At 40.5% G+C, this 12,682-nt stretch overlaps 1 protein-coding gene and 1 pseudogene across 1 annotated transcript; one reads left to right on the forward strand and one right to left on the reverse strand.

Annotated features, from left to right (window-relative positions):
• The window catches only part of LOC115869223, a 129,925-nt pseudogene that overhangs the window by 58,656 nt on the left and 58,587 nt on the right, over window positions 1-12,682 (reverse strand).
• On the forward strand, window positions 4,228-5,160 carry LOC101649764 (olfactory receptor 2A12-like). Its single transcript, XM_004713942.1, has one exon. It carries the CDS (start codon window positions 4,228-4,230, stop codon window positions 5,158-5,160), a length of 933 nt encoding a protein of 310 aa, XP_004713999.1.

Raw genomic sequence — 12,682 nt, forward strand, 5'->3', positions numbered from 1 at the left:
ATAGGCAGTCTCTGAGCCTACATCCCCTGAGTTATGGATAGATACGGGCCTCCTAGGAACAGAACCCTAGAAAGAACCAATCAACTGTCTGACCAACTGATCCCACTGCAAGTGACACTCTCAGAATCCGTCATGGCCATGGCAAGAGGTGACAGCAAAGGAGGCCTCCAGGGGACTTGATCACTGAAGAAATTGATAAAGTTGATCCAATATGTTGCTACTATGAGGCGCCCCTGAGTTGGTTCAGACTCACGATGACTTTATCCACAACAGAGGCAACAATGCCCATCCCTGTGCCATCTCAGCAATGTTCCTGCGTTTGTATTCATTGCTGCATCTCTGCGTCAATCCATCTCCTTGAGCACCTTCCTCTTTTTCTCTGCAATGCCCTTTTACCAACACGAGTCTTCTCCAGGGACGGTTTCTCCTGATGACATGTCGAATGTATGTGGGAATAAGTCTTTCTCCCCTCCTCCCTCCTAGGAGCATTCTGACTATACATTTCTCAGACAGATCTGTTTGTTGATGGATTCTTCTTCGGTCTTTTGTACTGAATGACCAACTTTCAGATGTATATGAAGTAAATGAACATACTATGACTTGGGGGAAGGCACACTTTAGTCCTTAGCAAGTAATATCCTTGCTCTTCAATACGCTAAAGCAGTCTTTTGCCACCGATTTCCCTAATGTGAGTCATCTATTGATCTCTTGATTGCTGCTTCCATGAGCACTATTGTGGATCCAAGCAAGAGAAAATCCTTGACAGCGTCAACCCTTTCTCCACGTATCATGATGTTGTCTATTGGTCCAGTTGTGGGGATTTGATCTTCTTTACATTGAATTCTGATCCAGACTGAAGGCTGCCATCCTTGAACTTGGTCAGCAAGTTTTCAAATCCTTCTTACTTTCAGCAAGCAAGGTTGTGTCACCTAAACATTGCCGGTTAACAAACGTTCCTCCTATCCTAATGCTCTATTCTTCTTCATATCATCCTGCTTCTCTGAGTCTTTGTTCAGTATACAGATGGAACAAGTCCGCTGAGAGGATACTACCCTGTGCAATACAATGAAAAGAAAGAGTATGTCAGAGCAGAACCTATTATAAGCCCTGAGACTTGTCCTCATGGTACTCAGTCGTAAAAGGGGGAATGCAGGCAGACAATATGCCACCACAGTACACGGTCTAAGTGTCATTGCTGTTACTGTGAAGTAGCTTTCCTCCCTTAAGCTCACATTGACGGATGCAGAGAGGCCACCATGCTTCATTCTGTTTAACATCATGTGTGCACATGTGCTTTGTTTGTGACCAAGAATGCTCCCACCTGATGGTCAGTTTCGGTATCAGGTGCTGGCTGAGGCCAATGAAACTCTCAGAGTAAACCCAACAGTACAGTTGGAGAAGGTGTTTCTAAGGGATACCAGTCAGCTGCTGAAAAGAGAAACTGTATGTAGGGACTTCAAATCTCAACAAGGTGGTACAAAGGAGAGAGAACCTCATTGGATAAGTGACCAAGACATAGGGACAGAAGACATGGTCATTCCATGTCTTGGCCCGAGAAGGCAAGACAGCTGAGAAAAGGGTGGTGCCTGACAGGGTGAGAGTTTGTGGGATTCATCTCTTCTCTACCTACCCTCAATAATCTTGATGGGTCAAAGATGAGGTTTAATATTCCTACAAGGAGTTACAGGGTCAGAAAACCACAAGGGCAGTGCTACTTTGTCCTATTCAGTCACTCTGAGTTGGTGGACTCCGTGGCAGTGACTGTGGTTTGGTGTCCTGAGAGGAAGTCCCATGTTAGACTCTCCCAAACAATGTATGTGTGTTTGTGTTGTTCTATTACACATAGAATATATAAGACTAGGTGCTACTATGTTATAGTACAATATATTTTATTACGTGATACATAAATATAACATAGAATAAATGCACAATCATGCTCCAAATGACATCCATTCAAGCAATGCAAATTATATGTCCTGGTCTGAATTCCCATAAAACCGATTTTATCACAAATTTCAGACAAATTCAGTGGATTTTCATAAGGGAATCAATACTATTATTATGAATTATTATGTTAAAGGTGTTTTCTTATATTCGGGGTGTAATTTGGGGTATGTATTGCATAATATACAATTTGGGGTATAGACTGTATAATACATAATTTGGTATATAATTTGGAGAATACCTGTGTATTGTGGTGCTCACACAATTTGAAATCACAAGATAGACAGTTTCACAGAACACATAGTGGACCTAAGATGATATACCAATGCATTTGGATATAAGGCATATAAACAATGGTGGAAAAATCCTATGAAAAGGTAATGCATTTTCCAATCAACTTTTTAGAGCATCCTGATATGTTGCTTTTGTTAGATGCTTTCCAATGAGGTCTGACTCATAGAAACCCTGTGTAATACAGAACCAAACACTTCCTGGTCTCGCCCTTTCTCATAATTTATGTTTCATCCCTTTGTTAGAGCCAATGACTTTATTTGAGAGGCTTCCTCTCTTTCCCTGACCCCCCTTGACCAACCACTGTGTCTTTCTCTAGGGACTAGTCCCCCCAGATAACAGGGCCCAAGTACTTGAGAAAAGTGTCCCCATTCTCAAGTTGAAAGAGTATTCTGTCTGTAAGACTTCTAACACATATTGTTTGTCTTCTGGCAGTCCATGGCATATTCAATATTCTTCATCAACGCCGTAATTCAAATGCATCAATTCTTGTCTAGTCTCCCTCATTCATTATTCATCCTTCAAATGCATATGAGCTGAAATTACCACGGAGGGTGAGGCATACTTTGATCCCCCAAGTGATAGGATTGTAGTATTGCTCCTGGAAACTTTAAACAGGAGTTGTGTTTCCTTATTTGAGGCAATATTCACACAACATCAATGTCATTTGATTTCTTGACTGCTACTTCCATGAACTTTGATTGTGAACCCAACTAAAATTAGATCCTTTCTAAACACATTCCTTTTTTCCCCATTTGTTATGATGTGGTTTATGAATTAGTTGTGATGATTTCTGTTGTCTTGGTGTTGAGGTGTAATCCATATTGACGGGTAAGTTCTTGGGTCTTCATCACTAAGTGCTTCAGGACTTTTTGTCTTGGAGTGTGCAAGGTTGTGCCTGTGCTTTTCACCCATCCTGAGACCACAGTCTTCTTCATATGTCCAGCTTCTCAGTTACTTGCTCAGCATACGGTCTGACAAAGATATATTGTACTGAAATAGCCTTGATGAACATATTTTCTGATGTTGTGATTCATTATCCCCTTGTTTTGTTGGAATGACTGCCTTTTGGTCTCTGGTCAGGTTCCACAGGACCACGTTTAAGGATTTCTACAATTCCCTTGTTCAATATTATCTATAGCTTTTTGTAGTTCAACCAGTCCAATGTCTATGCATCATCAATAAAACACAAGTAAGCACATTTTGGTATCTCTGTTTTCAGCCAAGATCCATATCGTTGCCGTCACGTCCTCTTCTGAAGGCAACTTGACTTTCAGGCAGCTTCGTGTGGGTTTCCTGCCCCAACTTTTTTTGTTTAATTTATCTTCTGCTAACCTGATTTGATGATAATATCAATGATATTGTTTGATAATTTCTACCCTGTTGGGTCACCTTTCTTTGGAAGGGACATGGATATGGATCTCTCAGGTCAGTTGGCCAGTTAACTCTCTATTCCACATTTCTTTAGTTTCCTTCCAAATTTCCTTGTTTTGATAGCATTACAGAAACATACAAAACAGCCTATATGTTGTTTCAACAATTTCATTGAACAAAGATTTTTCTCCAATTTTATGGGAATACTGACTTAGTTTAATAATGGAGCTAAAAATAAAATAACCAAAACTCAAAACTTACCGCCAGTCACTCATCCAGCCGATGTTTACAGGACAGGAAAGAATTGTTCCTGTGAGTTTCTGAGACCGTAATTTTTGTGGTAGTAGAAAGCCTTGTCTTCCTCCTTTAGAGTAGCTGGTGGTTTTGAACCTTGATCACTAAGGTCAAAGAGCAACTTGTAACCGCTATGGGGCCATGACTCTTTTTATCTAAAAGAGACAATTTTCCAAAAATAAAATAAAGAAAATCCATGTGCAATGATTCATTTGTAAATACTCTCTTTTTCCATCACTCCTTGTATATTGTGCACCTTGGATAGCTCTTCAGCTCCGACCTTCCTGTTGCAGCCCTGGCCCCGTCCGCTTGAGCCGCATGAGCATGGGGGACAACCAGACCTGGATCTCAGAGATCACCTTACTGGGATTCCACGTGGACCCCTCAGTGGAATACTTCTTCTTTGGGCTCTTCTCCTTGTGCTATGCTTTAACCCTGCTAGGAAATGGGGCTATTGTGGGGATCATCTGCCTGGATCCCCGACTGCACACTCCCATGTACTTCTTCATCTCGCATCTGGCAGTCGTGGACATGTCCTATGCCTCCAACAACGTCCCCAAGATGCTGGTGAACCTTCTGAGCAAGAAAAGAACCATCCTCTTTGTCCCTTGCATCATGCAGACCTTGTTCTGTATGTCCTTTGGCGTGGCAGAATGTCTTTTCCTGGTGGTGATGTCCTACGATCGCTACGTGGCCATCTGCCATCCCCTGAGATACTCGGTCATCATGAGCTGGAGGCTTTGCATTACCCTGGCAGTGACCTCCTGGATACTTAGCTTTATCTTGCCTCTAGTTCATATCATTCTCATCGTTAGGTTGCCCTTCTGTGGACCTCATGAGATTGACCATTTCTTCTGTGAATTCCTGTCTATCCTTAAGCTGGCCTGTACTGACATATGGCTCAACTTATTGGTGCTCTCTGTTGGTTGTGCGTTTGTTGCATTGGGGCCCCTCTGCGTGGTGCTGGTCTCCTACACCCGCATCCTCATTGCCATCATAAGGATCCAGTCTGGGGATGGACGCAGGAAGGCCTTCTCCACCTGCTCCTCCCACCTCTGTGTGGTCGGGCTCTTCTTTGGGAGTGCCATCATCATGTACATTGTCCCCTCATCCAGCCACTCTGAGGAACAACAGAAGGTCATTTTCCTGTTCTACTGTCTGTTCAACCCTATGGTGAACCCCCTGATCTACAGCATGAGGAACGCAGAGGTGAAGGGCGCCCTACGGAGAGTGCTATGCAAGGAGAGCTCAATGTGACAGATATCAGAGAGCCCTGGATTGGGGGCTTTGCCCTGTGGGACATGGACATTGCAATTTTGTACCATATGCTGGAAGAAATGCCACCTTAAATGTAATATTCCTGACCCAAACTTTAAGAACTTAAACTAAGTGCTTATAGGAAAAGAAGAAGAAGAAAGAGAAGAATACCTTGATTACATTGAGGTTGGCATTGATTATTTGATAAGACACAAGAAGTAACTGCAGTCAGACACATTTCATGGTCAAATCATGAGGCCTCTGGAGGCCTTCTGGTCTCTGTTGTAACAAAGACCAGAAGGTCTTTGGGCAAGAGTAGCCACAGAATGTGTATATCAGTGAGTGTTTCTGTGTTCCAATCAAACTTTATTGACAAAGAAAAGCTGGCCAGATTAAGCCCAGGAGTGGGGGCTTACTGATTCTTTAGTTGCAGCTGAGAGAGCATTCAGTTTCAGTTGATACCAGCTTAGAGGCCAATCCTGGGTGGCCCCAGAGACTACAGCCTGAGACTGGATCTCTTCAGAGGGTAACACTTGGAGGGCATTTGGGGACCACTCCTGAGTGATCTTCTGCTTCTTTGGCAAGTGGTAAAGCATATCTTATCTTAAACTTTGGACTGCAAATACCAATGCTTGCTCCATCATCATTAGAATCTCAGAGCAGTTTCCATGCTATTGATCACTAATTTGAACCTGAGACCTGGAATGAGAGCCACAAACACTACAAATTAGAGCTTCAGAAATCCAGTAGACACAAGCACAGAAACCTCTTGTACCAAGTGGTTTTGCTAACATTGGATTAACCAGGATCTTGGTTTATGCTAATTCCTAAAAGTTTGTCTCTTATTTATTAAGAATCCTTACCTTAATTAGATAAGAGTACTTTCATTATTGGTGGTGAGAGACACTCTCCACAAAGTGGGAAGTACACTTGCTGAACTCCATGTGCTGGTAGATAATCCTGCATGGTATCATTCTCACTTTCTAAACTCAGGTTAATCTGGAGTTATTGTAATAGCTGGATCTTTTTCAAATAAAGAGAAGACTCAGGTAGACAATAGCTCAGAAGAATCCTAAAACTGAGAATTTCTCTAACACTCAGAGCTGACATGGTCTTAGTTGCAATCATCCCAGGATAATAAGGTGTGTTATTATTTTCTTCTCCATTTCTGGGTCCACCGAGCCAATGTTAATATGAACACACTAACTTCTAACCTTCAAACACTCCATGTCTACCAGTTTCCCAGTTGCTACAAAATCTCCCTCTAATACATTTCTCTGCTATTTTTGATTTGTAACATTAAAAATATATCTTCTCATAAGAAGATTTGGAATCTCCCTGCTATCACATTTAAAAAATACATATAATTTGAAAGTTAGGAATGCAGAAATTTGGATATATAAAATTAGTTTGAGATTGTAAACATCAGGGCATGACAAATCCTTGATCTCTCTCAGAAAAAAAGTATTATCTCAAAGAGAAATCATTTTGAAAAGATCACTGAAGATATGAGTGCTACAGAAAAGTGTTGTGAAGAAACTGGATGTTGCCCAGCTACCAGAAATCATAGTGTCTGAGGTCTCCAAGGCTTGTCTTCAAACAGACTCTCATCTAACTGAGTTGTCAACCAAGTCCACATGGAAGAAGCACGCCAGTCTGTGCAATCTAAGGATTGTAAATAATAAAATCCCAATCTGAAGGAGGAAATAATATCGCAGCGTAAGTGATAAACATCTGATTTGCAGAAGGCTATGGACGAGCGTGGAAACCTGCAATTCATTTGCCAGGTCCCCACATGGCTGAAGCCTCTGGTGAATCCCCTGATGTGAATTGTCTTGATATCATCACAGAGAGCATTGTGAAGGCAATTAGGGCAGATGTAGTTAGGTTAAAATATACTACTTTGTCATTTGATCTCCCTTTTGACCCATTTTGTAGTTCTTTGAATTTTTAATACTTTCTGCTTTATTTTTGAGAGAGGGTTTTTTCCTCTATTTGGTCTAGTCATAATTGTTTTCTGGTGTTCAAATCTTGTTTTTGTTTTTTATGATTTCTCTATATGAAATTCAAGAGAGGTAAAGTTATAGAGATAGTAACTGGATTAATAATAATCTAGAGCACAGCGGGAAAATTTGGGAGTAATGGAGAGCTAATAAAAATGATTATGAAAAAAAATGTGAAATTGCTTGCGGTGATGCTTATACAACTCTTATAATGATTGAATGATTAAATTGTATGCTATGTGAAGTATATGCCAATAAATCTATTAAAATGAATCATTTATATATTTTTCTTGTTAATGGGACTTTGGGTTGTGGGTGGTGGTCAGTATTTTAAATTCCAAAGTAAATTTCTAGCTATTTATTATTACAATATTTCTCAAGAATGCTATATTATTATCATTCCATTATTGTATTATATCTTTCAATTTTTCTTTGCTTCATCTTTTCCTTTTGGTAAATATTTATTGAGCACTTAGTTCATCAATATTCATACTTATTTTTTTGTATATCCATCCTTTATTGCTTCTCATTTTCCTCATGCTTTTTTCCATATCTGAGATTTGTCAAGTTTAAGACATCTTCTCATCTTCCTTTGTTTTAAATTTACATTGACTTTGGTTCTTCAACTGTTGCCTTCCAAATTTTTGACATTTTTGTTTGTATTTTCTGACTCGTATATTTTCTTTCTCTTTTGAGAAGGTCATTTATCTGATGTCGTTATCTCTGCAATTTAAATGAATTGATATTCTCTTTTAATTTTAACTACGCCACTTTTGAGATTCTTATTTTAATCATAATATGTTATATTTGTCCTATTACCATCATTTCCACTTAGTTCCCTTTGGATGGTGTCTTTTTGTTTGTCATATGTTAAGATAATCAATTGACCCTTTATTTATGACACTTATTTTAAAATCTTGTTCCATCTGTTCAAGCATGTATGATTTCAGGAGGCTAACCGAAACACAGTCAGTTATTGTTTTCCTGCAAACAGCATCTCTCTGAATCTTGGTCAGATTGACCGGTGAGGTGGCATTCTCTCAGAGAAATGGGCTAGTTTCTCAGCTCACTAGTATGAAAAAAGGGCGAGCAGGCTGATTACAGCTAAGATGAGCTTATCAATGAAGGAATGTTGGCAGGTAAGGTCAACTGTCAGGTCAAAGTTCCCCCGAATCGGTAAAGCACAGGTACTCTGTCTTCTTGCACTACACAACTCCTCAGAGGAGGACATCACCTGCAGGCCCTGGAGATGCCACAAAGACAGGGATGTAGACCTGAACTGTGGGCATCCAAGCATTTATCTTGGATGAAAGAAAATGGATCTTTCTCTGAGTACTACTGAAGGCCGGCCTTTGTTACTGGGAACTGCCCACCATGCTTGACCCTCTGATGGACGTGGACAAACCAAGGACAAAGACAACAGAATTTGTAGGACCTCACACAGGACCCACTCACTTGGGACAGTACGCACCACCTCACATGTCCAAGTGGTCTCTTGATGCAGTCACCCTCAACACAGTCTGTTCATGAGTGTTTCCTGGGATGATGTATAGACCATGGGAGCCCATGCAGTCAGACGCAGACCCCCCAAAAAAAGATAAGAAAGAAAGATAAAAATCTGTATAATATATTTACAAAAGTATTTTTCTCAACCTTCACTCAAGAGCATAGTTGGAAGCAAAAGACAAGGATGAAATGAAACGTGAAAAGAGTTATATGGGGCTGTGTAGTTGGGGGTGCAGACAGAGGAGCCCCAAGGTCATCCCATTACCAGCAGACTGAAGATGAAGAACAGAGAGAAGATCCAGAAGAGAAGCAGTTCCAAGGGTGCACTGACCTGAGAGCCACTGGTGAGATCTCTAACCCAGGATTGATCACAGCTCACTTCTGGATAACAGCTTGTAAGACATAGATTTCTCAAGGACATAATCAGGACACCTTGTACATTTCTATTTCCTCCTGATCTATACTGTGCCCCCTCTGACCTGATCTTCAGATCGCACACTTGATATAATATCACAGACTTTAGTAGAATTATTATTTAGGCACAACTTTGAAGCATGTTATCAGTAAATAATTTAGTGTGTCAGAGAAAGAAGAAAAGTATGCTAACAGTAAATACTTATTCTATCCATAAAGGAAGAAAAGCTTGTAGGATGGATAATTTAAAAAGACCCAAGAATGTCTTTCATAACCTATGTTGGGACACAAATGGATGAAGCATGGAGAAATAAAAGAGAAAATAGATATAAGTACTTCAATACTGAGAGCTATAGGGGCAAGCACGTCAGTGAGGCATAGAACTTGTTCCGATGAAGCATGTGACTGCAGTGAGGATTGACTGCTCACATTGATTATTTGTAAAACAACTCAAATTTGCCTCACTTAATCTACTTTTTAAAATCATTTTATTAGGGGCTCATACAACTCTTATCACAATCCATACATACATCAATTGTGTAAAGCACATTTGTACATTCACTGCCCTCCTCATTCTCAAAACATTTGGTCTCCACTTAAGCCCCCAGCATCAGGTCCTCATTTTCCCCCTCCCTCCCCGCTCCCCCCTCTCTCATGAGCCCTTGATAATTTATAAATTATTAGTTTGTCATATCTTGTCCTGTCCGATGTCTCCCTTCACCCACTTTTCTGTTGTCCGTACCCCAGGGAGGAGGTCACATGGAGACCCTTGTCATTGGTTCCCCCAAGTGTCTTCCATGAACAAAGAATAGATAACCCCAAACCAAACCAAACTTATTGTGGCAGAGTGTGTTCCCACACAAAGAGATCCTGGATGGAGATCTGTGACTGGACATCTTTGCAGAAAAGCTGTTATTGTCACTGTTAGGTGTCATTGAGTCTCTCCAACTCATAGCACTCCTACCTACAGCAGAACCAAGACCACCCAGTCCTGTGCCAGCCTTACAGTTCTCACTTGAGCCCATTGTTGCAACCCTTGGATCAATCCATCTTGTCCAAGGTCTTCTCTTTGTCATTGCCCCACTGTTTTACTAAGCATGATATCCTTCTCCAGAGACTGGTCTCTCTCTCCTGATCACATGTCCGTAGTACGTGAGACAGAGCCCACCATCCTTGCCTCTAAGGAGCATTCAGGGTGTACTACTTCCCATACAGATTTGTTCGTTCTTAAGGCAGTCCCTGGTACTTTCAATATTCTTCACCAGCACCACAATTCAAATGCATCGATTCTTCTATGGTCTTTCTTATTCGATGTCCAACTTTCAGAAGCATATGAGGTGATTGAAAATACCCTGGCTTGTTGACCTCCTGACTGCAGCTTCCATGGGCACTGATTGTAGATCCAAGAAAGATGATCTTGACAAGTCTGTTTTTTTTCTCTGTTTATCATGTTGTTACCTATTGGTCCAGTTGTACAGATTTTGGTCTTCTTTACATTGAATTGTAATCCATATTGAAGGCTTCAATCCTTGAACTTCCTGAGCAAGTGCTTCAAGTCCTCCTCACTTTCCACCAGCAAGGTGTGTTATCTGCATATAGCAGGTTGTTAATAAGCCTTCTTCGATACGTAGACCCATTCTTCTTCATATAGTTCAGCTTCTCTGATTATTTTGTCAGCATACAAATTGAATAAGTGCAGTGAAAGGATATAACCCTGATGCACACCTCTCTTGATTTTAAACTATGAAGTATTCCGTTGTTCTACTCACACAATTGCCTATTGATCCACATGCAGGTTTCTCATGAGCGCATTTAAGGGTTCTGAAATTCCCATTCTTCTCAAGGTTATCCATAATTGGTTATAATCCACACCATCCACTGCCTTTGCATAGTTATAACACATAGGTCAAAAACATACAAGCAAACACCTTGTTCCACGCCCTCTGAATCTAGCCTGGGCATCTGTACAACTCCCTGTCATTGTACTTCTTCAAGTATTTTGGATGATCTTAGCAAAATTTTACTTGCATGTGATATCTATGATATTGTCCTACAATTTGGCATTCTGTTGTGTCACCTTTCTTTAGAACAGGTACAAATATGGATCTCTTCCAGTCAGTTGACGAAGTAGCTGTCTTCCAGTTGCCGTCTTCCAAATTTCTTGTCATAGGTGAGTGATTGATTCCATTGTTTCATTAGCTTGCTGAAACAACTCAGCTGGGTTTTTATGAATTCCTAGAGCCTTCTTTTTGACTAATGTCTTCAGTGGAGCGCAGACTTCCTTAAGTACCATTGATTCTTGCTCATATGCTACCTCATGAGATGGTTGAATGTGGATTATTTCTTTCTTGTATCATACCTCTGTGTATCTTCCCAGGTTCTTTCAATATATCATCTTTTCCTCAAGGTTAGAATGGTGGGGTTGAGCCACTGACCTTGTAGTTGGTAGTCCAAAGCCTATCCCACAGTGCCATCAGTGCTTCTTAGCACAGACATGAATGCTCAAATTCAGAAGTTGCCGCGATACCCACTTGTAAAGGTTTCTATAACAACTGGATCACCGAAGGGCTCTGGGATATTGGTTGACTTGGATTAAGGAGAGGTTCATAAGAAATAGTATATATTCAATGCACCTATCATTTTTCTTTTTATATAGGAAGAAAGTGAATTATTTTCTGTACCTACTTACTGTGTGAGAAACCACAAATATAATTTAATTGTAAAATCCATGTTAAATGTGATATTATTTGACTATAAGGGTTATTGTTTTAGGAAACAAATATCAAAAAGAGTTGCTTTCTATGCTGGACTATCAGCACACTCTTCAATCTTGACAGATGACAACAGATCTCCCATCCTGCTGTTAGGTACCAAACACAGGCAGCAGAGAGCTTTTTGTTATTTATTTTTCAGGTGATAAGCTTTGCTACATTGAAGAGTATAGCAAAAGCACAGAAATCTACATCAACGTTCCATTTTTTGTGAATTATTTTTTAGCTATATCATTTATTGTTTTTTTTTATACAGTGGATTTAATAATCTCTGCATGTTTATATGTACACATATCAGATAAACCAAGCTTTAAATATTCCGTTGACATATTTTAATTTATCTTTAAAATATTACTGATAACATTAAGATAATAATAACATATGATTTCCATGTCAGTTTGTTACCTGAGACGATGTGTAATTGTGTTTGTTAGGTTTCATGCCGACTTGGCAGGGCCAGGATTCTCCCATGATGTGGTGTAGCATGGTGTGGTAAACTCTGTGATGGGATCTTCCATGAAGCAGACAAGCAGGTGTGGGGAGAACGGGGTGGGAACCGTGTCCTTTAATCTTGTCTCAGTTTTGATACCATAAAGGGAGGCTTCGTTCAGGGTGTGAATGACACTTGGTATGGGTTGACAATGAGTGTGTGAAACCTATCTCATTTCCACTGCTGGGTCTGGATCCTGCATGCAGTTTGTCAACCTCCTGTTAGATCGCCTGCCTCTTCTAGGAGCCATCAGCAGAATACTGACTTGGATTCATCCAGATCTGCATCCACCAGCCTGTGGTCTCTCTGCTTCATCTTCCTGCTTTCTGTTCATCAGC

The sequence above is a fragment of the Echinops telfairi genome, unplaced genomic scaffold, assembly GCF_000313985.2.
Source record: "Echinops telfairi isolate 266 unplaced genomic scaffold, ASM31398v2 ScPeMD7_23;HRSCAF=83, whole genome shotgun sequence".
In the NCBI taxonomy this organism is placed as follows: domain Eukaryota; kingdom Metazoa; phylum Chordata; class Mammalia; order Afrosoricida; family Tenrecidae; genus Echinops; species Echinops telfairi.